Genomic DNA, 23,507 nt, shown 5'->3' with positions numbered 1-23,507 from the left:
CTGAAGCAGTTAGAGGAGGTATTCCATCCTTTGTGACTGGAGTTACAAACAACTGTAAGCTGCCATGTGGGTGCTGGGAATCAAATCCATGTCTTCAGGAAGAGCAACCAATACTCTTAATCATGGAGCCATTTTAAACACAGATATAGTACCTCATTTAACTCATTAATCTTAGAAAATCACTGGACTCTCATAGATCATGGACTAGAAATAAGGCCTGTGATGGTTGATGTTGTTACCTGGCAGGCTCTAGAATCGCCTAGTGACAAGCTTCTGGATATCCCTGTGAAGGGTAGTCTCAGTTAAGCTTGTTGAGGCGGGAATACCAACCCTTAAAAATGTGTTGCACTGTTCTCCGGGTTTGGTTCTTGGACAATGTAAAAAGAGAAGGTAATCATTTTTCTCTGCTTCCTCATTGTGGATGTAACATGACCAGATATCTTAAGCTCCTGCTGCTGGGATGTCCTGGCATGGACTGTACCCTCAAACCTAACCATGAGTCAAAGTAAACCTTCTTCCCTTCATGCTCTTGTCATGTTATTTTATCACAGCAACAGGGAAAGCAGCATAGATCACGTGCTAGTATTTTTGTACTACGGAGGCCCCAGAGCTCTCCACTTACTCGAGTATGGCACTGGTTTGAAGGATAATGGCCCGCATACAGTCAGACGTTTGAATACTTGGTCCCAAGTTTGATGGAACTGTATGGGAAGGACTGGGCGGTGTGGAGTCGTTGGAGGGCTTGGGTGCTGAGGAGCTGAGATTTCACAAGTCCTGCTCTCTGTCTCTGCATATCTGTGTCTGTGTCTCTGTCTCCACCCTTCTCCCTTCCTGGTGGTCATTGTTTCAAGATATGAGCTCTCAGAGCCTGCTCCAGCACCATGCCTGTCTGCCTGCCTGCCACCATGCTCCCTATCACAGTGGTCATGAATTCTAACCTCTGGAACTGTAACCACCCCCAAAAATCTTCCTTTTATAAGTCACTTTGAACACGGTGCTGTGCCATGCAGTAGAAAAGTAGCCAGGATAGAGAGTACAGAATCACCTTAGAGATGCTCTTCTCTGGGGTTCTGTCTTTGAGTTTACTAACAAAACTGCATTGAAAGTGGTAAGAGAGATATTAAGAATGGAAGCCTCTGTCACTCTGATTCCGGAAAGTAGTTCTGTTGGACTTTGGGGCTGAGCATTGGCCTTGGCTTCCACGAATCTGCTTTACCCTCAAGCTGCAGAAGGAGTGAGTGGACCATGGGACTTGCACATCCTCAGCTCAGGGACAGAACTCCCCAGGTCAGGAGAGTGGCATTCAACATTCGCTCAAGAAAGAGAAACTGGAGAAAGGGATTTCACTCGTTCTTCCTCCCTCCCTCCCTCCCTCCCCCTTTTCCTTTCTTCCTTTCTTCCTTCCTTTCTTCCTTCCTTCCTTCCTTCCTTCCTTCCTTCCTTCCTTTCTTTCTTTCTTTCCTTTCATTTTCTTTTCCCCCCCCAAGACAGAGTTTCTGCGTATAGCCTTGGCTATCCTGGAACTCACTCTGTAGACCAGGCTGGTCTCAAACTCACCTGCATCTACCTCCCTCTGCTGGGATTAAAGGCGTACAACACCACTGCTGGGTGACTGATGTTTCTTATGTTTTAAAAATTACTGGCATATATTCATTGTACATAGTGATCTTAAAGACATTTTAATTCAAGAATATCATGTACTTTGACCATATCCTTCCCCATACCCTTCTTTCCTTCTCAATTCTTGCACCTGCTCTCTCTCTCTCTCTCTCTCTCTCTCTCTCTCTCTCTCTCTCTCTCTCTCTCTCTCTCTCTCTCACACACACACACACACACACACACACACACACACACACTGATCTGATTGCTGTAATGATATAAAAGCTAGGGTCCATAAAGGAGAGAAAACGTATTTTTCTTTTTCTGAATCTGGTTTATCATGCTTACTGTTATAATCCCCATTGCATCTATTTTCCTGCAATTGATATATACTTTAGAAAACTATACTTAACCCACCTGTAAACATTTTCTTTGACTGATCTAAGCACAGTGGAACATGTGTACTCCCAACAGTCAGCAGATGTAGGAAGGAGGATCAGAAACTTAAGGTAATTCTTGGTAACTATTCCTTTGGGCTTTCTCATTCCCATCAAATACTATTATGAACAGGAGTGACTTAAATCTGTCATTGAATTTCAGCCATCAACAGGTCTTCTCACAAGTTGGTTCTAGAGTGTATCCAATTACTTAAAATTATTTTTATGGTATTAAATAGGAGTTTTTAATATGTGGTAGAAAAATCTGGTACATTTATAAATGACCATACATTGTTTTCTTTTGATTAGCACAAATGGTTCCTACAACCCCGCTAAAGTATGTCTAAGCTCCTTGAGAAAACTGAACCCTTCTCATTACAGTTGACTTTGAAGTCCTGGCTTGCTTTGGCTCTTACTGGGTTAAATACAGGTTCTCACAGCGTTCTCAATAATGTCATCAGATGTTAGAGCGTCAGGATGACCCAGGTAGCACTAAGAACTACAGCCACTTCCCTGTGTATCGAAACTTACAAAAATTCTCTCCTGCCACTTAGCCTAACTTCTTAAAAATGTGACAGGAAATGAGGCTGTTTATAGTGCCATTTAGAATAGTTATAGTAGCTATGGAGAATTTCTCCCAAATGTCTGAATTACATTGGTCTTATTTTTGTTTCCAAAGACTGTGTCTTGATATTTGAGGAAATATTTCTCTTTTTAACTTTCTTTTCCTTTTGTTAGTATATATTAATTGTAAAAATAAACTGGTTTCATTTTGACATTTTCACACATGAGTAAACGTACTTTGACCATGTTCGCCTTCCCCCAGTCTCTCTTCTTATTCCTCCCCACTCTCATTCTCCCTTTCTGTTTACAAATTATTCCTCTTCTATTTTCATGTCCTTAAAAAAAATCTGGATTCTGCATATGAAAAAAAACATGTGATGTTTGTCTTTGATAATTGTGTGGTTCACTTAACAGGATCTCCAATTGCATCCACTTCTCTTAAATGACATTATTTTGTTCTTCCTTACAGCTAAAAAAAAGTGTGTGTGTGTGTGTGTGTGTGTGTGTGTGTGTGTTTCTTTATCCATTCATCCATTGATGGTATCTGTGCTTCTTCCATGGCTTAGCTATTATGAATAGCGTCACAATGAACACAGACATTCATTTATCAAATTGCTATTGCATGCTGGCTTTTATTCCATGAGTCTAGAGCAGGAGTGATATAACTTTATTATTTCATCTTTCTCATTTTAGTTTTTTTAAGGGGATCTGCCTACTGACTTCTTCCATAGCAGCTGACTAATTTACAGTGAGTTTTATGGAGATTAGAAGTTGGAGAATGTTCTTCCAGGTAACTCAATTTGTCTGAGCCTCTTTAGGTAGCTCAACTGGTCTCTGCTTCTTCCAGGAAGCTCGACTTGTCTAACAGCATCTCTTAGCAGTTCTTTTTTATTTATTATTATTTTTTTTATTTTATTTTTCAAGACAGGGTTTCTCTGTGTAGCTTTGTGCCTTTCCTGGATCTTGTTCTGTAGACCAAGCTGGCCTTGGACTCACAAAGATCCACCTGCCTCTGCCTCCCGAGTACTGGGATTAAAGGCGTGCACCACCACCGCCTGGCAGCAGTTCTTACTAGTTATACAAAATGCTTGGGGAGGGAGGAGCCTAGTGAGTCTGGTCAATTTCAGGGACTTCCTGAAGCCTTTGAGTTGTGTACTTCTTCAGTTTAGCATGCTTCCCTGAAGGAAGGAATGTCCCCATCTTCCCTTAGAACATCCTGCATTGTAGTGAGCTTCACTCTAAGATAGTGGGTCTTATCTAGGAGGAAATTGCTACACACTGGGCGAACTTCTCGTTTTTGGTCTATCCCTTCATTTGTTTGTGTCTTTGGTATTGCATGTTTGGAATTTTTGAGCCAGGGTCTCACTGTGTTTCCCAGGTTGGCCTCAGATTTGTGAACTTCCTGACTTCGTCTCAAGTACTAAGATTATAGATGTGTGCTGCCACACCCAGAGTGAGTGACATTTATTTCCAGAGTGACCACTTGTTACCGCTGCACAGTTCATAGTTAACTTTAAATCCTTTTAGAAGCCCTACTCCATACATTTTCATTCCCATGATTTAAAACATTGACATGGATTTCCATTAGCTATGTACATTAACTACTTTTCTCCTTTCTGTGAATAAATATTGGACAGGAAGAAACTTAGAGGAAGAAGTGTCTATTAGAGTAAATGAGGCTGCAGTCTGTCTTGACAGGCAAGGCATGCTGGGAGGAGCTGCTCGAGGCTATGGCTGCAGGACCACGAGTGTGCTTGCTCACGTGTAGAAGGATGGAGAAGCGGAGACTGAACCTGGAGCTGGGCTAGGCTCTTAACCTCAAGGCCTCCCCTCGCTGACTCACTTCTTACAGCGAGAGCCCATCTCCCAAAGATTCTGCAGCCTCCAAAAACATCACCACCAGCTGGACCGTTCGCTTTCAAAACACAACAGCTGGTCACTGGATACTTAGAGACAGGCTGTGGGTAGCAGAGCAATAGATCCCATCTCAATGTTCTCTCCTATAAGTAGGAGACAGCAAAACCTAATACCTGCCTCAGGAGGGGATGAGGGTTAAATAAACAACCGTACACAAAATGCTTAGAAAGAGCTACATAACATAAATATTCAACAAGGATTAGCTGTAATTGCACTGTGACACTGGGGCAATATGGTTGCCCCCGCTCCGTGTGTGTGTGTGTGTGTGTGTGTGTGTGTGTGTTCATGTGTATGTGTGTGTTCATGTATATTTGTGGTGTGTGTATGGTGTGTGGGTGTGGGTGTATGGTGTGTAGTGTGAGTATGTTCATGTGTGTGTGTATATGTACGTGTGTGTGGTATGTGTGTGTTCATGTGTATGTGTGTATGGTGTGTGTGTGTATGTTTGTGGTGTGTGTGTGTTCATGTGTATGTGTGTGCGTATGGTGTATGCGTGTGTGTATATATATGTTTGTGGGGTATGTGTGTCTGTTGTGTGTATTGTTCATGTGTACGTGTGTGTGTGTGTGTGTGTGTGTGTGTGTGTGTATGGTGTATGTGGTGTGTGGTGTATGTGTGTGTATGTTCATGTGTATGTGTGGTTGTGAGTGTATATGTATGTGTGCTATGTGTGTGTGTGTGTGTGTGTGGTGTAGCAGGTACATATGTATGCATGTGTGGAGGCCTGAGGACATCTCTTGTGCTGCTCCACCATCATCTGTCTTAGTCCCCTGAGGAAGGGTGTCTCACTGGACCTGACTTTGCCTTTTTCAGTGAGATTGGTGGCCAGCAAGGCCCAGCAAGCCTCCTGCCTCTCTTCCCACCCCTGGCTCTGGAACTGCGATGCAAAGCCACACCCTACCTTTTACGGAGATGTTGGGGATTTGAACTCAAGTCCTCATATGCTAGGCTATCTCTCCATCCTGGTTCCTATTTCTCAAAGAGGTGCAGATGCAAACATCTCCACATGGATGACTTTTAAAGTCGAATACAGGGTCAGATAAATACGGGCTTTGGGTCAAATCTAGCCCGCCACTTGCTTTTGTAAATAGCTTTAAAATGAATTTAATCAGCTCCAGCTAGATTTATTATTTAATATATTGTCTGTGGATGCTTTTGCATCACGGCATGAGTTGTGTAACTGGCAGAGACGAGATGACTTAGCCTTTTATGAAAAAGTGTTCTGAGAAGGAAGCAAAGTTCCCACAGTCCTCTGAAGGACCGGTGAGTGGCCCAGTGGGCAGCACTGGGGTTTGCATCCAAAGAGTGTTGTTTGTGTTCGCTCTGTTGTCTCCGTGTCCACTTAAACAAGTCACATTTGCTTCCCACGGCGCAAGTCCTTCATTCATAAAAATAAGTAAGTGCACGTGTAAGAAGGTAATTAGTAACACACACGGAAGTGTTTGGTCCAACTCAAATTGTTACACAAATCTGCAGCATCGAACGCCGAGGTGAGCGTGTCCATTCCTTTCTTCCCTTCCGGGCAACAGCGCAGTAGAAGGTCTACTCTCCCTTCCCTTCCCAGGCTGGATCTGGGCCTAGGCCAATGCTCTGGGTTTCTTTAGCTGGTAATAGACAATTTGTTCCTAATTTAGAGTCTTTAGAATAATTAATTTGGTTTTGGGAAACAAGGAACATATGATTAAGTAATTATATTCCTTTCTCTCTGAAGGGTCATGGTTAAAAGGCAGTGCCTTCTAGCCAATGGCATTGAAGCTCCACTCTTGGGCGATAAAGGCCCTTTGCCAGTTGGCCTCATTAAGTCCTTGACATGAGCTCCTACAATTTGTTATTAAACTGTGTTCAGTCCTCAACAATTTTACATTTCTATCCCAGGGCTTTGGAGTCACACGTTCATGGCACCCTGCTGCTGGCTTTAGACTCTTTATTATACCAAATTTCTCTTGCATCTAATCCCTCATCTACCACAATTACTGCATTACAGGAAAAATAATTCTATAATTGCTTTTTTTCTTTTTCCCCGTGAAACATTAAAATCCTGATCTCTTTTCCTTATCACATGCCAAGCTGAGTAGAAAATTCAGTTCTGTCCACAAAGGGGTGGACTTTCTCTTTTATATATGGCACCTCCTTTCTGGCTTCTGGATCGTGCACTGGGACTCTCGTATGAGAGCCTTGTGGTTTCAGAGAATAACAAGCCGTAGAGTTAAGGCCTGGAGGCAGAGTGCTGTGTGCAGCCAGCGATGGAGGAAGACATGTGGGACTCCAGGAGGTGTAGAGCATGCAGCCTTCACCAGCTCCACATGCAAAGAGTCTTCATCCCTCCCTGACCTGGGTTGTTTCAAATCTTGTTTTCTTTCCACTCTGGCAAGCAAAATGTTCTATTCTGTGTGTGCTTATTGCAAATTGTGATTTTTAAGACATTATAAACACTATATTACATTTTTATACTAAATTACAGACATTTGGTACTGCCCTACCAATGAATCTGGTAAGGCACAGAACACTTGATTAACTATACCAGAAGTCCTGAGAATAACCTGCAAATCGCTTATAAATATTAAAATTTGGGCTACGATATGTATTTATTCCAACAGACATGTATACATTTTTCTTTAGAAGAAAACATCAGCAAAAGGGTCTTCTGCCGGATCTCCTTAACTTGTCTACTCAAGCTCCTAACAGCTGACTTTGGGATCAGGGATGCAGCTCAGTGGGAAAGCAGCTAGTTGTCTGGCATGCGTAAGAACTGTGTTCCATCCTAGCACCACAAAGAGAAAAAAGTTAATTTTCACATCATAAAGGAAACGCGTCAGGGCTCCAAAGGTTTGATGAGCCTCAGCTTAGAAGATGGCACACAGCGGAGGGCACTGATACATCACCAAAGTGGAGACTTAACCTTGACATAGACACGTCCCGTCTGCTGTAGCTAAAGCTGTGGCTTTCGGCTAAAAATCTGAAGAGAGTAACCAATAAATCTGCAAAGAAACAATGAAATGTACCTCCGTCCTGTCTTTCCTGATATGGAAAGATGCTTAGGAAATATTAGTTAATATCAGTCTTACATAGTAATTCATCCAAAGATCATTAGAGACAGACAGTCCTGGATCTCGATATAATGCTACTACTCATTAACGATGACCTTGGACACACAAAACCTAACTTCCCTGGGCCTCTGATTCATATAGCCCAAATCAAGATCCCCATAGCTCATTCATAGTGCTGCTATTAGGATTAAATGAGATATATTTACATATTCAAAATGGAAAAGTAGAGTTTTCAAAGGCAGTACATTATTACCAGAGCCAACATCATGAATGATCTTCGCAATATGATTGTGAATGAAAGAGGAAGTCCTAAAGGGTAGTTTACAATATGGGTATCTTTGTAATGAAATGAAAAGCAGCTAACATTAAGGAATTCAATTTAACTATAGGAAGCATTCTATAATGAGTATTGGGCTCGGGAGCCTGATTGCCTCAGTGGAGCTAGACAGAGACAGGGCAAGGACAGGAACCACATGATTAGGCTTACATTATTGGTTAAGTTTTTATACCTTTTCTTTAGGATAGGAGATTCCCTGTTGTTATTATAGAATTTAAAAATGGCTTAAAAAAAAAAAGGCTGGGCGGTGGTGGTGTACACCTTTAATCCCAGCACTCGGGAGGCAGAGCCAGGCGGATCTCTGTGAATTCGAGGCCAGTCTCATCTCCAAAGCGAATTCCAGGAAAAGGCTCAAAGCTACACAGAGAAACCCTGTCTTGAAAAAAAAATTGCTAAAAAAACACTGGAGTATAAACACAGATAACTTAATGAATAGTGACACTTAAAAATACTGCAAAGATACATTTTTTTTTTTTTTTTTTGGTTTTTGAGACAGGGTTTCTCTGTGTAGCTTTACGCCTTTCCCGGAACTCACTTGGTAGCCCAGGCTGGCCTCGAACTCACAGAGATCTTCCTGGCTCTGCCTCCCGAGTGCTGGGATTAAAGGCGTGCACCACCACCGCCTGGCATGATACATCTTTGAAGAAGAGAAGGAAAGTGGAAAAGTCTGTGATGGTCTCTGCTGTACTGAAATGTCAGTTCTCTGATATTTTTTAGAGAGAGATCAAGGAATCATGGTATCATGTAAGAAACATGACCACCTATCAAACAATGGAACTGGAATGCGACCTAATTCCAAAGCTAGGGACACTAGTCAGTTTACTAAAGCTGCAATGAAGATACAATGGAAGTTAAAGAACATTTCCAGATCCTACCCCTGTAGTTGTCCAGATGATCTGTAAGATGCCTGCCATGCTCAAACATAGAGGTACATGCCTGAGTACTTCTCCTCCCTGTATCGGGGCTTGAGGGGGATCAGTTGATTCATCTGAACATCTCAATGCAATGGCAGAAGATGAATTATTTGATTAAAACAATTCATATGAGTGTGATATAGGCAGTTTATTGACCAATGCCTTTGAGCGTGCCCTGTCTTACGTTACAGCAGAGAGTGAGAGAATGAAAAGAAGTATGATGACTACACAGATTGCTAGATGGCATCAGCTCAATAAAACCTGGCTCTAGAAGGCTTTGAGAAGAAATATTTGCTTGACCCAGAAAGTTCTTTCCTTTATAGTCGTTCTTTTCTTCCTTTTTAAGACCTTCCATGCTACAAGATATCTTGCCGCTAATTCATTCCATAGCCTCAAGTCCAAGACCAAATAATTACTGTTTTACTGGCATGTTCAGGCATACGGGTTCTTCTGGGCAATGGGGCAAAACATTCAAATGTCAAATTGTATTCCACGGGCCAGCAAGGTAGTTCAGTGGGTAAAGGCACTGGCCTCAAGCCTGATGAGTTCCAAGTTCGGTCCCTGGAACATATATGGTAGAGGGAAGAAACAACCTCCAGACGTCATGCTCTGACCTCCACGTGCATGGTACGGCACATGAGGGTGCATGCAAGTGCACATGCACACACACGCACACACACATACGCACATCCATATTTAAACGCTCTTTAAACCTCAGTCCAAATGATACCATATAAAGAACAGAGACAAACTTGGAGAGTACTTCTCCATGGGCCATAAACACAAAACCAGTATCGATGATCCCGTGGCCAAGAGTAAGCAGTGATGGGATACGCCTATGATGTGGGATCTCTTTTATTTCTTTCCTCTGTGACTAGCTGAGTCTTCGTATGTAAAAATTATGTTTTCTTTTGTTAGCATTAATGGGTATCAATTAAATCACGTGCCTTTCCCATATCAATTTATGGTAGTACATTTTGTTAAGCTATTTATGGAACACTCAGATCTTTCAGAGTCCCCAGTAATCTTCCGTGTTTGCTGGTCTGCTTTCAATTTATCAAAGTCCTCTTCTAACAGACAAAGCGCAAACATAGAGCCAGCAGAGACTTCCTCTATCCAGTGTGGATCTGATATGCTTTATGTTCCTCTGACATGTATAGAGGTTAGCATCAGAAGTGTGTAAATTCCAGGAGGCATCTAAGGGTCCAGCCACACACAGATGCAAGAGCACAACACTTGATGTACTTGATAAATGTCTCATACAGAAAGCTTTTTATCAACTTTGATTGTTCTTTTATTATTACCTTAAAGTACTGGAGATGTTTCTCGGCATGGGTTCCTTCCTTCTCTTGTCTCAGACAGGAATTGAAGATGAGAAGCTCTGTGTCCCTGAGCCATCTCTTCAGTTCCTTGATCCTGACCTCCAGCTGCCTGACCAGGCTTCCACTTTCAGGAGACAGCAGGTCACGGGGGCCTGAGCTGTGGCCTGCCATTGTGTCCTGGATCTTCTCTCTTAGGGTTTTCTAATGCATCATCAGATAAAAAAAAAATAAGAAGAAACAAACCAAAACAAATATAGATTAGCTGACATGCCAAAGACACATTGCAGGAGATAACATGAGAGCACACAGTGATCCCTTCCACCTCATGACTGACATTCGTCTCTGATTAGCTTGATGGCGCCTTTGGGGCCTGCTTATTTAGTGCACACTATTCCCGCTACCAGTGGACGCACAAGGAAAACTTCATTCCTTAGACTTGCCTTTCACCGGGAAGAGCTTTGGTCCAAGTTACCATGGTCATGGACAAAAATTCATCTGAGCCGGGCGGTTGTGGCGCACGCCTTTAATCCCAGCACTCGGGAGGCAGAGCCAGGTGGATCTCTGTGAGATCGAGGCCAGCCCGGGCTACCAAGTGAGTTCCAGGAAAGGCGCAAAGCTACACAGAGAAACCCTGTCTCGAAAAAACCAACAACAGCAACAAAAAATTTTTATCTGAATTCTCATGGGAGAAATTTTATAGTGAAAAGTTGTCTACATAAAGTGTTCAAGAGAGAGAGGCCTGAGTTTAATCTATATACACAGGCCGAGAGTGCAGAGAATTAAATTCCTTTTTTTTTTCTTCTGTGAAGTGTAACTCCCCAAATAACAGGAAAGAGCACTCTTAAGGAGGTATTCTGTGGTTCAGCTGTTGTGGATTTCACATGACTCAGGGTTCTTCAGCCCCATGGTTCTTCCTGCTTTTCCTTTTGGATTCAGATAATTTAATGGATATGTGAAAACAATCCTCAATTCACTATGCGATGAGCCTGTGTAGACCAAACATTATGGCATAGAGATGATTTCGAGCTGGTTTTCCTTTCTTTCTCTTTGGTAGAAGCACACTCTTTACAGAATCAATAGGATTTAATCTATAATGATAAATTAAACCTAGAAAAATACGCTTTAGAACACAAATAAAATTAAGTAAACAAACATTCATCTGCTCCACTGTGTTCTGTAAATAGTATCTTTAGGAGATCATGACAGAAAAAATAGCCTTTCGTGGCAACACCCTTGCATTTTCATGGTGCAAATATTGATAATTTGAAGGCCCTCGGTGGACTCCAGATTTAGCTATTGTTTTTACGCGCTAACAAAGTGACAGCAGGAGGTGAAATCAGTGCCCTTGGAGGCTCGGGTCACAAAAAGGAATTTATTGCCACTTTTTTGTTCTGGAACAGTTTGCAATCATAAATTCTTTATAAACAGAATACTTCAGAGAATGGTCCGTCTTCATAAATATACGACAGAGGACATCAATTTCATTTAATTCACAATTTGTGTCAGCACAGCAGATGCCAATGCCTGCCTTGATAGGGTTGTTTAATATGCAATTGAGACAGAGTAATCTGCAGCACAGGGACGAAATTTCACAGATTAAACTGTACGCACCACTGACATTTCATTCTAATGTATTTTCACTCCACACTGTTCACCTTAGATGAAAGAAATATTAAAAACCAAATCCCTCTATTTTACTATTGTTAGAAGTTAAAATCCTTGTCTTTAATTTTTTTTCATGCCAATTAAAACGTAATCATGCCAATTAAAGCCGAATGCCTACTGGTGTCGGTGTGGCTCCGGCTTTATTAAACTCATCTCTCTCCATCCTACTCTCCCCAAATTACCGCCAAACTGTACAGTATTTGAGTGATATATTGTCAAAATGGCAACTGTTTGAATGACATCTGACTCATAGAGACTAATTAAATACTGTGTCCTCAATGCAATAACAATTTAAAATTTTTTTTGGTGAGGAATTGATATTCACGACACACTTGAAACAGTTTTCCAAGGGAGTACTGTTATTTATCAAATTAGGAAAGATACATTTTAAATGGGGTGTCAACTGTTTATCACTTTATCTATGAAGCCAATGAAACTGCTATTCTTCTCTATTTTGTAAACAACCTTTGAAAATATCATACAGTAATCACACTTCTCCTGAGAGCAATGAGTGCTGTAGAATTTAGTAGGTCCTGATTTAAACCTCCCCATTTTCAAGCAAATTACATTAATTATCATTAAAAGGCAAGGCCATAATAAGTAAGAGTAAGATTTTTTTTTTTTTTGAGATTTTTAAGTTACTTTGAACAACTGCAGAGTGTAGAGAATTTTGATGAGAAACGGGGGCTTAAATGTGCAGGTTTTTAATCACTTAGATTAAGCATGGCATGAACGGAACACTGGCATGTCTCCAAGTCATCACAGGACATGGAGAGCTCCTAATTCAAAATATTTCTAGAGTATTCTTTCTTTAAAAAAAAATTTAAAGAGGCAGAAAAATAGAGGGCTTGAAAAATTATGTTCTGTCACTGACACCACCCCTAGCAGCTATTATGACTAATCATTTAGGTAATTGGCAAATCTAGCTTACCCTTGATTTGAAGTGAAGGCAATTTAAGAGAGAAGCTGATGAACAACTACAGGCTATCTTCTCCCTCCGCTGGCACCCCACAATAGGGCAGAGATGCCTCCTGCATGATGCCATCCAGGCCTCTAGGTAACAGAATGTCTATATCTCCTTTTTGCCCGATTCTTGTATTTCTTTGACTGCGTACTACACGAAATTTTTTTTTTTTTTTTTTTTTTTGGCTTTTGTTAAAAGTGCCCTGAAAAATGGAGGCACAAAAAGGAGGCTGATTTTAATTCTGCAATTGGGATTTGGGTCAAATTTGCATATTTGATTTGGTAGCTTTCGTCTGGCCCGAAAGCTGCAGTGGCAACCCCACTCTTCATTTTAAGGATACACTGAATAGTTAAACAGTGGATGTCTCTAACATGTACCTTCAGAACAAATTCTATTAACATTCATCCAAGCATGACAGCCAGTGTATATCAGATATACTGTATTAGAGTTGACTTGGTGCATACCCATAATACACGGCATATTTTACTTACTTTTTTTATGTATTAAAGAACCAAAATTATTAAAATCTGAGAGGAGACAGCTCAGAATAAATTTTAAAAAAAAGGCAGAAGAGGAAAAGCAATGTTTTCCCCATAATAACACAAGAAGCTTGTTTGAAATGTAAGGAGTGAATTGAAAGAGAGAGATATTTGTGCCTCAAATTAGAAATCAGACAGATAGGGTACTTCACCACACAAAAAATGTACACATAACCTACAAACAGTAATAAAAATGCAAATACCCCAAGCAGTTCCCATTTTTCATTAATTGAATCCACTTTTTCCAGGAGATCATTTGGTAGAGAGACGCCACCTTTCCTCAGAGCTTCAACCTTGCTAAGCAGCTCTGTCTTTTTCAGGTGCCTGATGGACATTTCCACACTGTATCGCTGAAATGACAAGACAAGGGTGAATCATTAGGACAGAGGTGTTCTTAGGGAAAATCTTTGAGCAGAATTTACACCTCTTATGGGGTATAAATATAAGGTTTTGTTTTCAATACGATTTACTGATTATCACCTTTGACGCAGTAAGGCTGCTGAAAACATTCTGAACAGCGGCCACACATGCCCACACAGAAACTTCTTCTACTGTTGGCTTCAGAGACTTTTGTCTTTTTAGACTAAATATTCATATACAGTTTATGTATTGGACTCAAAATACAGTAAGTAAGAAAATGCCTGGCCTGGAAGGGCTGACTATTTCTGTTAATTTGGGTCACCATTCGGCCCTGGAGCGAACCCTCTCCTCCATCTATCAGCAAATCTCTCTTGAAAAAGTTCTAAGTGTTTTGTTTTCTTCCACAAAACATATGTATCAACCACTTGCCGGGGAGGTGATCCTTTCTCCTTTAAGGAGAGGCACTTTTCAAATGGAGGTGATGGATAGAGGGAAATGTTTGCGCCACAAATAATGCATACATTTGGCTGTGAGTTATGAAAGTTAAGAAATGGTGGTTAGTCTCTAAAACATTTAGACTTTATGGACAAAAAAAAAATCTAATAAAGTTATCTTCGAATGAAAAACATTATCCATAAGGATTATGTGGCTTAATTCTTTTAAGTTCCCTAAAGTCACAATTAATATTTTTGTTTTTCTCTTTCTTTTACTTAAAAGCTCTGTGAAAGCCAAAGACACATAGAAAGAGGGAGAAAGCCTGATAGTTCCTTGGGATAGCTATAGATCTGTAATTGCTTATTTGAATACCATAAACGGCCTGAACGTCTCAGCTGATTACTGAACCTTCCTGGCCACACAGATATCCACTATATTCTAACACACTGTCACGTAAGTCTCTTAAAAGACGGCTCCTGGGGACTACGTAATAGCTACTTAGTAAAACAGCTTTGTGGTAGTATTCTTCAAATACCTGTATTTGGAAAAGTTCATAGTCAGAAAGTCTTATGAACAGCTATAAATGACTATCATATGTATGTGTGGGGAGGTGTGTATCAAAATATACTTGACTATAAAAGTTAGATTATGGGGAAAATATTAAATGTATTTTACAATTTAATGCACATTTCTAAAAATGTCTTTCTTTGAAGCAACAAAGCCAGGTGAGTGGACCCCAGGGTAGCATTGTTCCTTTCCCCTAAGTGAGCATGGTTGCCCCAAAGTAAACACTATCATTAGACCTAACAAGGAAAACTTTTGCGTGGGCAAAGTATTGCCAATCTTGAGGTTCATAATATCCCCAAATACTTGGATGATTTGTAGTCCCCTCAAAATACCTTACACAAAACTCTACACTAGAACTGGAATTAGCTTGAATGAAAAGAGGGCGTGAAAACTGTCCCAGGAACTAGATCTTCAGCATTTGTGTGCATATGTTTGCATACTTTTAGTTTCATATTTTAATCTTCCATTTACACTAGATGTGCACATCATTTGTATTATGTAAACTTCTCCAAATGTTAGGCACTTGTGCATCAAAGAACAAAATGTTTTAAATGAGGTGATTTAAAGCATTTTTTATTATTAATGAATGTTGATCTAGGTGCCAGAGTATCCAAAATTACATGAATATGCATATTGAAGAAAATCAAGGGTTGCTTTAGAGTCTTATCAGAATTTGGACTGTAAAACATGGGAAATTCTGATTTCATTTCTAACTGCACACAATTACCAGGATCAGGTTACTCCGTTACAGAAAACACACTGCCCACTTAAGTTTTCTCAACTCAATACTCAACAAGTATTCTAGAAACCTAGATAGTACATTATTTGTCAGAGTAACGACTGAAGGAGAGGCAATCTGCTTTATGTAATCAGATTCCCATGTAAGATTTACATAACTAATTAGGTAAGACTGACATAATGTGGGGGGGGGGTGTCCTGCTTCAGCCAGGGAGAGGACTATTATTCAAATCTTTCCTTATGTCATGTGTATTAATCAACAGAGAGATTTCTCTAGCAGTGCCTTCTGGGAGTGGCTTCTACTGCTTATTGGCTTTTCCTGTAGAAAACTCATCCCCTCTCTCTCCCAACTTTAAATATCTCCTCCATCATATGTTAGTAAGAAAGGAGGGCAGTTTAGATTATCCCATGAAAATGATAACCTTGCAATAATGCAAATACAAAAAAAAACAACTAATTTGATTTTAAACATAGGAATAATTTTTCCTATGAAATGTGGTATGTATAGTTAGGGCAATAGTGACTAAGATGGTAATTAGATTAAAAAAACCTTGTTATTATGTATGCTCTCTTTGTCACTGCATGGCCTACTGCATAAACAGCCTGATGAAAGATGTGATTGATAGGCAATGCCTTCAAACTATAAAAGCCAAGAGAAGCTAGTTAATTGTTAGATATATTGATATGTGAATGGCGAGTACTAGAATGTCCTGTAATTGAAGGTGAAAGCATTTGAGTTTTGAGATGCTGTGAAGGTTGAATCTAATATGATTTAGGGTCTCAAGACTGTGTGTATAATGATGCTAGGAGGGTTGCATTTTTGTTGACGCTACTAAACATTTCCTCTTCTCTTGCTAGCATCTTTTCAGGAGCATCAGATGTGGAGAACCAACCATCGAATCTCTCTACTCTTGGTCCCCTATCAAGTGGGCAACTCTATCCTGCAGTGAGAAGATAATTTAATCTTCATATTCATTTCACCCACAGCAGTAAATGAGCAGAAGCTGCCCCATTATGTCCCATAGTCTGGGGATGTTATCATACAAACCAGTTTTCAATAGCCAAAAATGAGATTAGCAAAGTTAAAGTCAGCTGGCTTTTCTTGAGTGCTAAGGTAAATAAGCATCCAGCATTTAACTTCCCACAGCACCTGCTGTGGGCCTCGCTGCCTAGTCAAAAATAAAATATACTCCATTCAAAGAGCATATTTACATTATTAAGTGTATTTGCTTGGCCAATTCAATTTGGTCTAATGAATCCTCTTAATAGATTTGTGAATGATCCAAATTAAAGACACAGGCTACCAGTGTCCTAAAAGCTATTTCTTTGGGTATAAAGAAAAGACAGAGATAATAGTCGTCATTGTCTTAAATAAGAATTAAAACTGAAATTTCGATTTCTAGTGTATAATTTTAAAAGCACAAATGATTAAAAACAAAATTATAAAACAAAGCCAGGAAAACCAGAGGTTTAGGAATAAATGTTCTTAGTGGCAAATGCAGACTTGATTGAGATAACTTTTTTTGACACTCATACCAGGCTCTCTCCCCTCCCTTCAACCCTTACCCCCTTTCCTTTCTTCCTCTTCTTCTTTTTTCTTTTTTCTTTTTCTTTTCTTTCTTTCTTTCTTTTTTTTTCTTTTTTTTTTTTTCTTTTCTTAAAAATCACACCGAAAATTCTGCCCAAATGGAGAGTGGAACAATGCCTTGAAACAGTGTTAATTGTCACCATGGAAACCAGAAGAATAAGCCATTTTGAAACTGGTATAGAAGGCACACATTGAGAAACTCAAGCATTTTTCTGCCTCCCTCAATGTTAAAGAACAAGATGCCTTGTCACGGTGAGGTCAGAGAAAGAAAGCGTCATGAAAGGGTGTAGATACTCAATGTCTAGTAAATAAAAATAATAATAAAAATACACCAGATAGAGCTGATGCTGTAAAAGACTCTACCCAGTGAATCTTTTTGAAATAGAAAGATTGCCAAAAGATGGCCAGGACTGGGGGAATGGCTCCCACCTAGCAAAACTTCAGGGCTACATTATGTGAACCTTGCCCCCAAAGCTCCCTGGGAATTCTGCTGTTGTAATAAAACTTCAGAAGAGGGGAGAAAAAAGGCAGCATGATGGAATTCAAAATAATGCTCCAAAAGCACACAGAGAGATTAAGACATTCTTTGTGAGACTTTTGTATGGTGCTTCTGGTGGCCATGCTGAAAAGCGACCAGACATTGCTAACCGGACAGAGAAGCTGTGGTTACCAGAAACACTAGAACTAAACAAACCATTTTCTGATTAAAGAATATGACTGTCCAATTCTGCGTCATCAGGATTTGAGTATTTATATCACGCAATATGTTGTTTTTAAACGAGCATCAGGTGACTTTATGTTAAGAAGAGTTAAGACAAAAACAATTACCTACTTATAAGAATGACACATTTGCATCTTTGCCCGTGCAAATTAATATCTTAAATACCTGTGTATTTGACATAATAATCTCCCCTGCCCCACAACAGGCAGAAAAAGAAAACACAGGTGAAGACAAAATGTATCTTAGTCTATCAATAAGAAAGTGTATGCAAGGAGCAAGGAACATACCCAACCCAAATGACCACAAAATAATATGTAAAACTATGTATTTTGCCCACAAATGCAAGGACATGTCTGTGACTCTCGCACTGTATTCTCTGGCTAGTGTTTGCCCTCCTCATTTGAGACTTCATGGTGGCCCCTCAGCTAGTCCATGCCTAATGCTATTCACTGGTGAACAAAGAATCTTTTGATAGGAAAGTCCAGGTCCAGAGCTCAGCTGTACTGGTAGAGGCCAAGGCTGCCTCTGCAGCGGCTCTTGCACTGCCCTCTTTTAGACGGCCCGCGCCCAGCATCTCACAAAACCCGTGATGCTTCGCAAGGAGCCAGGCTCCCCAACACTTAGGATGTTCAAGATTCAAGACGACGGTGGTTCAAGCGCCAGACAAGTCATAGTGCCTACTTCTTGCAAACGGTTTGTATCTTACCATGAGAATTTACGGCGAATAATTGCACAAAGAAATTATAAAGACTCCTACAATTGTCCTTGTAAATTAATAATAGGCTTTCTTGATTGGGATAAATTTGCTGCTGAGCCTTTGGAAAAATTAAAAAGTGCAATGTCATTTAAAATTGCCAGAACTCGCACAGCAAATTACATCCGAGGTTAAGAATTGAGCTCCCCCCCTTTTCTAGCTTATTCCATTTGCATGATCTGGAAATCACATTACATTGGCCATGTATTGTTAATTGAACATAGATTGCATTATCTTTAATATAAATCAAACTACAAATATTAAAATGAATTGCAAATTCCCTAATAGAAGATCATAAAACAATCTTTTTAAAAGTATCTCCCATTAATAATTTAATTCCAATTATATCACTCAGGAAACTTAAGTAGGAGACTAGGCAACTTATTTCTCCAATCATTTTTTTTTCTTTTACATAAGGAATATCGATGTTTTAAAACAAATACAGTCAGGACAGAATTTATTGTTACTGAGTAAGGACAGAAGCACTAATAAATGAAAACTTTTCATGTTAATATTTATGTGAAGTCCTGAATAAGAATATTCCCCTCTTTCTAACCCATGTCAAGGGTGAAGAAAAATACCTATAGGAAAGAGTTGTGATTAAGAACTAAGAACTATTGTGATTATATCTTCTGAAATTATAAAATTGATAATTACTATTCTATTTATTTTTCAAAAGGGTTTTCTGTCCCCTTTGATATTTCTATAAATGTAGTATCCTTCTCAAGCCTTTGCATGGCCTTTAATGAGTTTATATTAAATATTTAACACTGTTTAGGGCATACCCACTACTACCAAAAACAGTTATATTCCCAGCAGTCCTACTGTTTCAGGCAGAGAACCTGATTGATCCTCCTAGCCTGAATTGAGTGGGATGAAAAGAAGCGGTTGGAAAATAGCTGCAATCATTTAATGCAGATGACCTCTGACAGCCTCACAGCGCTTCTATCTGAACAGAAATTTGCATGGGGTCTCTGTGCAGAGGAACAATGTAACCTAAATGGTAGACAATCTTTATTCTAATGAAGTGGGTGTCAAGGTCAATGTGAGACTGCAATGATAAATGGTGCACCACTAGGCAGGAGAAGCTGCATGGGCATTGTAGTGCTTTCACATTAATTGAAGGCTGAAACGCACTGCGTGAAAAGCACAAGCCCTCTTTTCACTATAATGTGGTAATGCGCCAGTGCTGAGATGATTTCTGCAAGACGCTTGCCTGTTGACATGTAGCGACTGTAAAAATAACGGCAGCATGGCAGAAGTGGACATTTTCGGGATGCAGTGTTTTCCCAGAACAAAACTATAAAAATGAAATAAAATGCCCCCAAATAGCATGGGGACACCTAATGTGATCCCTTTGATCCTTTTTTCCTTTTCTTTTCTTATTTAGACTTGTCTTTAATTAGTTTCAACCAGGCAACCTTTTATAGGACCTTCATTGGGTACTTTCCTGCTGAGCATCATTTAAATATTGTTTCCCCTCTTCTGTTCAAGTGTTCAGCTTAGTCTACAGCTAAAAACCTTCAGGTGGTGTTTGTCTGTCCTAAGTGAAAATGTAATGGAATGCCTATATGGCTTATTTAAAACAACAACTATGTTCTGTCGTGGGAATAGGGAAGCTATTGCTCACTTGGCATTGCCCAGATAACTGCAGCAGTAATCACAACATTTCCTCAGATGCTTTTGAAGTTTTGTGGTCATTATTTTTCAACTCATAAAAATATGGACGGTCTGCTGATTTCCAAACTTTGTGGTCTCCTTCAGCAGTAAAGGAGACACTGTCTGCCGATTCTTCTTAGAGGCAGGCACTCTAAGTCCATCAGTTGACCAGGAAGGGACATCTGCCACTCATTTCACAGTTTGCTAAGGTAATGATCGGAGCACATGAGAGACATTTCTAGGCTCAACTCCTAACAGGTTATAGACTGGATGTATTTTTATTTTCTGACCCCAAAGAAATCTGTGATATCCCAACAATAACCTTCCCACTACAAGTAAGTCTTAATAACACAATTATAGTCTTGCTAGTGATGAGCTTGCCTCTGTCTGCGGTCTTGGTGACCAGAAGGCTATTAGTGTACTTTTTACTGTAATAAATGCACAGCTAGTTTGACAACTCTCATGCAAAAACAAATCGTCTCAAATAGAACCCCTCCATCCCCGAAACGGTAACTCAAAGGGAGAAAGAATCTTACTACGAAGGATAGTGAAAAAAGAAAAAAAAAAAGTTACTGATCAAACTGTTTAAAAAACCTGTACAGCTTCATCTGTGTGTGATTTGTCAGGTCTGAAGCTTTGACGTGCCCAAGGGGCAGACCCCAGCGGGGAGTAGGCTGCCGAGCTAAATAGCTGTGAAAGAAGTCTTAATGTAGGATGGAATTCAAACTAACCTTGACATGACCTCCGGAAAAATATGCAAAAAGTAAAATGAATGCTCTCTGCAAGATACATCCTAATTTTGTGGTGGAGCTGGTTAGTTTTACAAACATAACTGAGACATTAAAAGAAAAATAGAAAGCTAGTAAAAGGGGAAAACTTTAGAAATCAGGCAAAGGGGGAAACGTAAGCCGCATGATGTGTTACTGTGAAGGCATGTGAACCATTTGGAAAGAATCCAAATAAAAACCCACACTGAACAATATTGTTGTCAGCCTGTCTGTTCAGGAAAAAAAATTTTTTTTTAGGTTGAATATAAATGACACAAAGCCAAGATTACATCATTGCATTACAAAGTCTGTTGTGGCATTTAGGTAAACAAGCCCCGTGGATCTATTGGTTTAGGACAGCAATTCAGTCAGGAGGTTTTAATGTGTTTTTTTTTTTTTTCCTCCAGTGCCAATAAAAAAATAGAGGAATTTAAGGAAGAAATAGCCAACATGCTTTCTATTTCATGCTTTTGATCTGGATTTGATAAGCCAAACTCCAGTTTCAGCTAATGTATTTAGTTCTGATTTGACTGTATTATCATTTTGCCCGTTTGAAGTGCTCAGAAAGGCTTTGGCTCTAGTTCCCCTACAGGAGCTGGCTAGCCCACTGCGTCTATGGGAATCTTAATTGTCAACTTGTGTAGAAATTCGGTCCTTTTACTTTCTCAAGGCAATTTTGTAGCAACACCAGTCAGTTCTCCCCTACACTGCCAGGCAGATTTTAAACATGATTACATTTCTAGCGACAAACACCCAGAATCTAATGACTTAAATCCCTACACAAGGAGGTGAATTCATGGGCTAGATAGATGTACTTCTATTAGGTTTTCATCAGTGAGAAACAGATGGATACTGGCTCTGAGAAGCACTCAAGGGAGGGGAGGTTTGCAGAGAACCTGTGGAATACTGTCGGTGAAGATCACGATGGGTACCCACCGCCCTCTTGCTCTCTCCAGTCTTCTTCAATATTTTAACAACACGAACAAGGAAAACATGAGTAAGGACATGTCGATCAGATTGCCCGATTATGCTGATCTTTTTACTCGATAAAATAATAAGCAGTTTAGCTCAAGATCATAGAGTCAAACACCTACAGGTTATTTTATAAGTTAGTGAACTGGTTCTCAAAGAAGAAACAAAGTAGTGATTTATAGTGTTTGTGGATTTCTCAAGCATAAATACTCCCATCAGGGTAGATTCTGAGCTGCCAAGGGATGCCAATGTTGGCACAATTCATGAATTTCTATCTGACTCTCCCATGCTGGCAATAGCTAGCTCTCATACCCAGCAGCCTGGAAGGGAAGGTCAAGAGTGAGGTCAGAACGAGCCCCCTTCTCTCATTCACATTCCAACGACTACTAGGTATTGTGGTAAAAGAGAGCCCCTTTCTCTGCTGGAAGAAAACAACCCACAAGTGTAATTATTACTAGAATCTGATCCCAGTGACAGAAGACAGGAGAGGGTAGTGTGGTCTGTAGTGGATGCACCAGCCTCTGCCCTAGCCGAAAGCTATGCCAACAACCCCCACATGGAAATGTGGCTTCAATATGGCCTCAGTACCATTAAGTATGTTGTTTTAAGTGAGGCCAGGAACACATATGTGTATGTAAAATCTCATAATTTTTATGTTACATCGAAACTTTTAATATACAAACCAAACACTGTCTGTGTCTTGGATCTGAATCCACTGGGGACCACTTCATGCTGTCTGTTTCAGATGAGAATATTACATTCTAGAAAGAATAAAGATGCTGGCATAATGAATTAAATCTGAGGAGAATGACAAATGTCAAGCATGACATTATTATTAGCCACCCTTCATTCTCCCTTGGCCTCTCCAAAAGACAGAGACTAAAACTCCATAAAGAATGGAAGTGACGAGGCTTTTGCTTGCCTTTAGGTTCAGTTTGAGTCAGCAAAGACTAAAAGGTAGATGTTCAAAATAAACAAACAAATAGCCATTTGGGGTTGGACAGAGACATAGAAGACTGGGCCACTGTATTGAATTCCCCAAAGGAGACTTCTAAAGGAATTGAGAAGATTTGAGCCTCCTCAGTGGAAAGCCTCTGAAAGAGCAATGGGTCATGGGCAGTAGAGCTGGGGTGAGAGCCCAGGACAGAAAAGATGGACTTGCTGCGGACTGAGCACTGAGGAGCTTTTACACAGAAAATCGTTTGTTTCACCTGATCTATAAATGTTACACTGAGGTCCAAGTCTAAAGCCTAAACAGACAGCAGAGAGCGCCTTCTGAGTCACCAGAAGTCTAGGCCAAGAGCATACGTCTGGCTGCTGAGAAATTCTGTGGGGCTGAGTGAAGGTTGGCCTGCAAATTGCATCTAAACTTGCTCTATTTTAGAAAGTTGAGTTCATTTGCACCAGCATTCATGAGACCTGCCATAACTACCACATTATTCTGTGCAGAAGAAAAGCCAAGACCCAAACGACCAACTAAGAAATTGTCACTTGTTGGAATGGGATTAAAACATCAGACTGAGATGGATGCAAGCCTGGGAGGGCAGTGGAGAAAACACACACCACATACAAAGTAGGCTCTGCCATCCAAGCTGGCCCCAACATGGAGATGGAAAAGAACGAGGAAATGAACCAGTTTCT

At 40.1% G+C, this 23,507-nt stretch overlaps 1 protein-coding gene across 2 annotated transcripts in view; it reads right to left on the bottom strand.

Moving 5' to 3' along the window:
* Nucleotides 1–23,507, bottom strand: part of Akap6 (A-kinase anchoring protein 6) — a 436,041-nt gene that overhangs the window by 69,742 nt on the left and 342,792 nt on the right. For both annotated transcript variants that reach the window (XM_028869697.2, XM_028869698.2), the window contains exons 10-11: nt 13,509–13,655; nt 10,120–10,338 (exon numbers count right to left, since the gene is read on the bottom strand). In XM_028869697.2, coding sequence (XP_028725530.1) covers nt 10,120–10,338; nt 13,509–13,655 — 366 coding nt within the window. The remainder of the gene's footprint in view (nt 1–10,119; nt 10,339–13,508; nt 13,656–23,507) is intronic.

Source organism: Peromyscus leucopus, chromosome 14, assembly GCF_004664715.2.
Source record: "Peromyscus leucopus breed LL Stock chromosome 14, UCI_PerLeu_2.1, whole genome shotgun sequence".
Lineage (NCBI taxonomy): Eukaryota > Metazoa > Chordata > Mammalia > Rodentia > Cricetidae > Peromyscus > Peromyscus leucopus.
The sequence above is the reverse complement of the archived record's forward strand: the minus strand, read 5'-3'. Positions and strand labels throughout refer to the sequence as shown.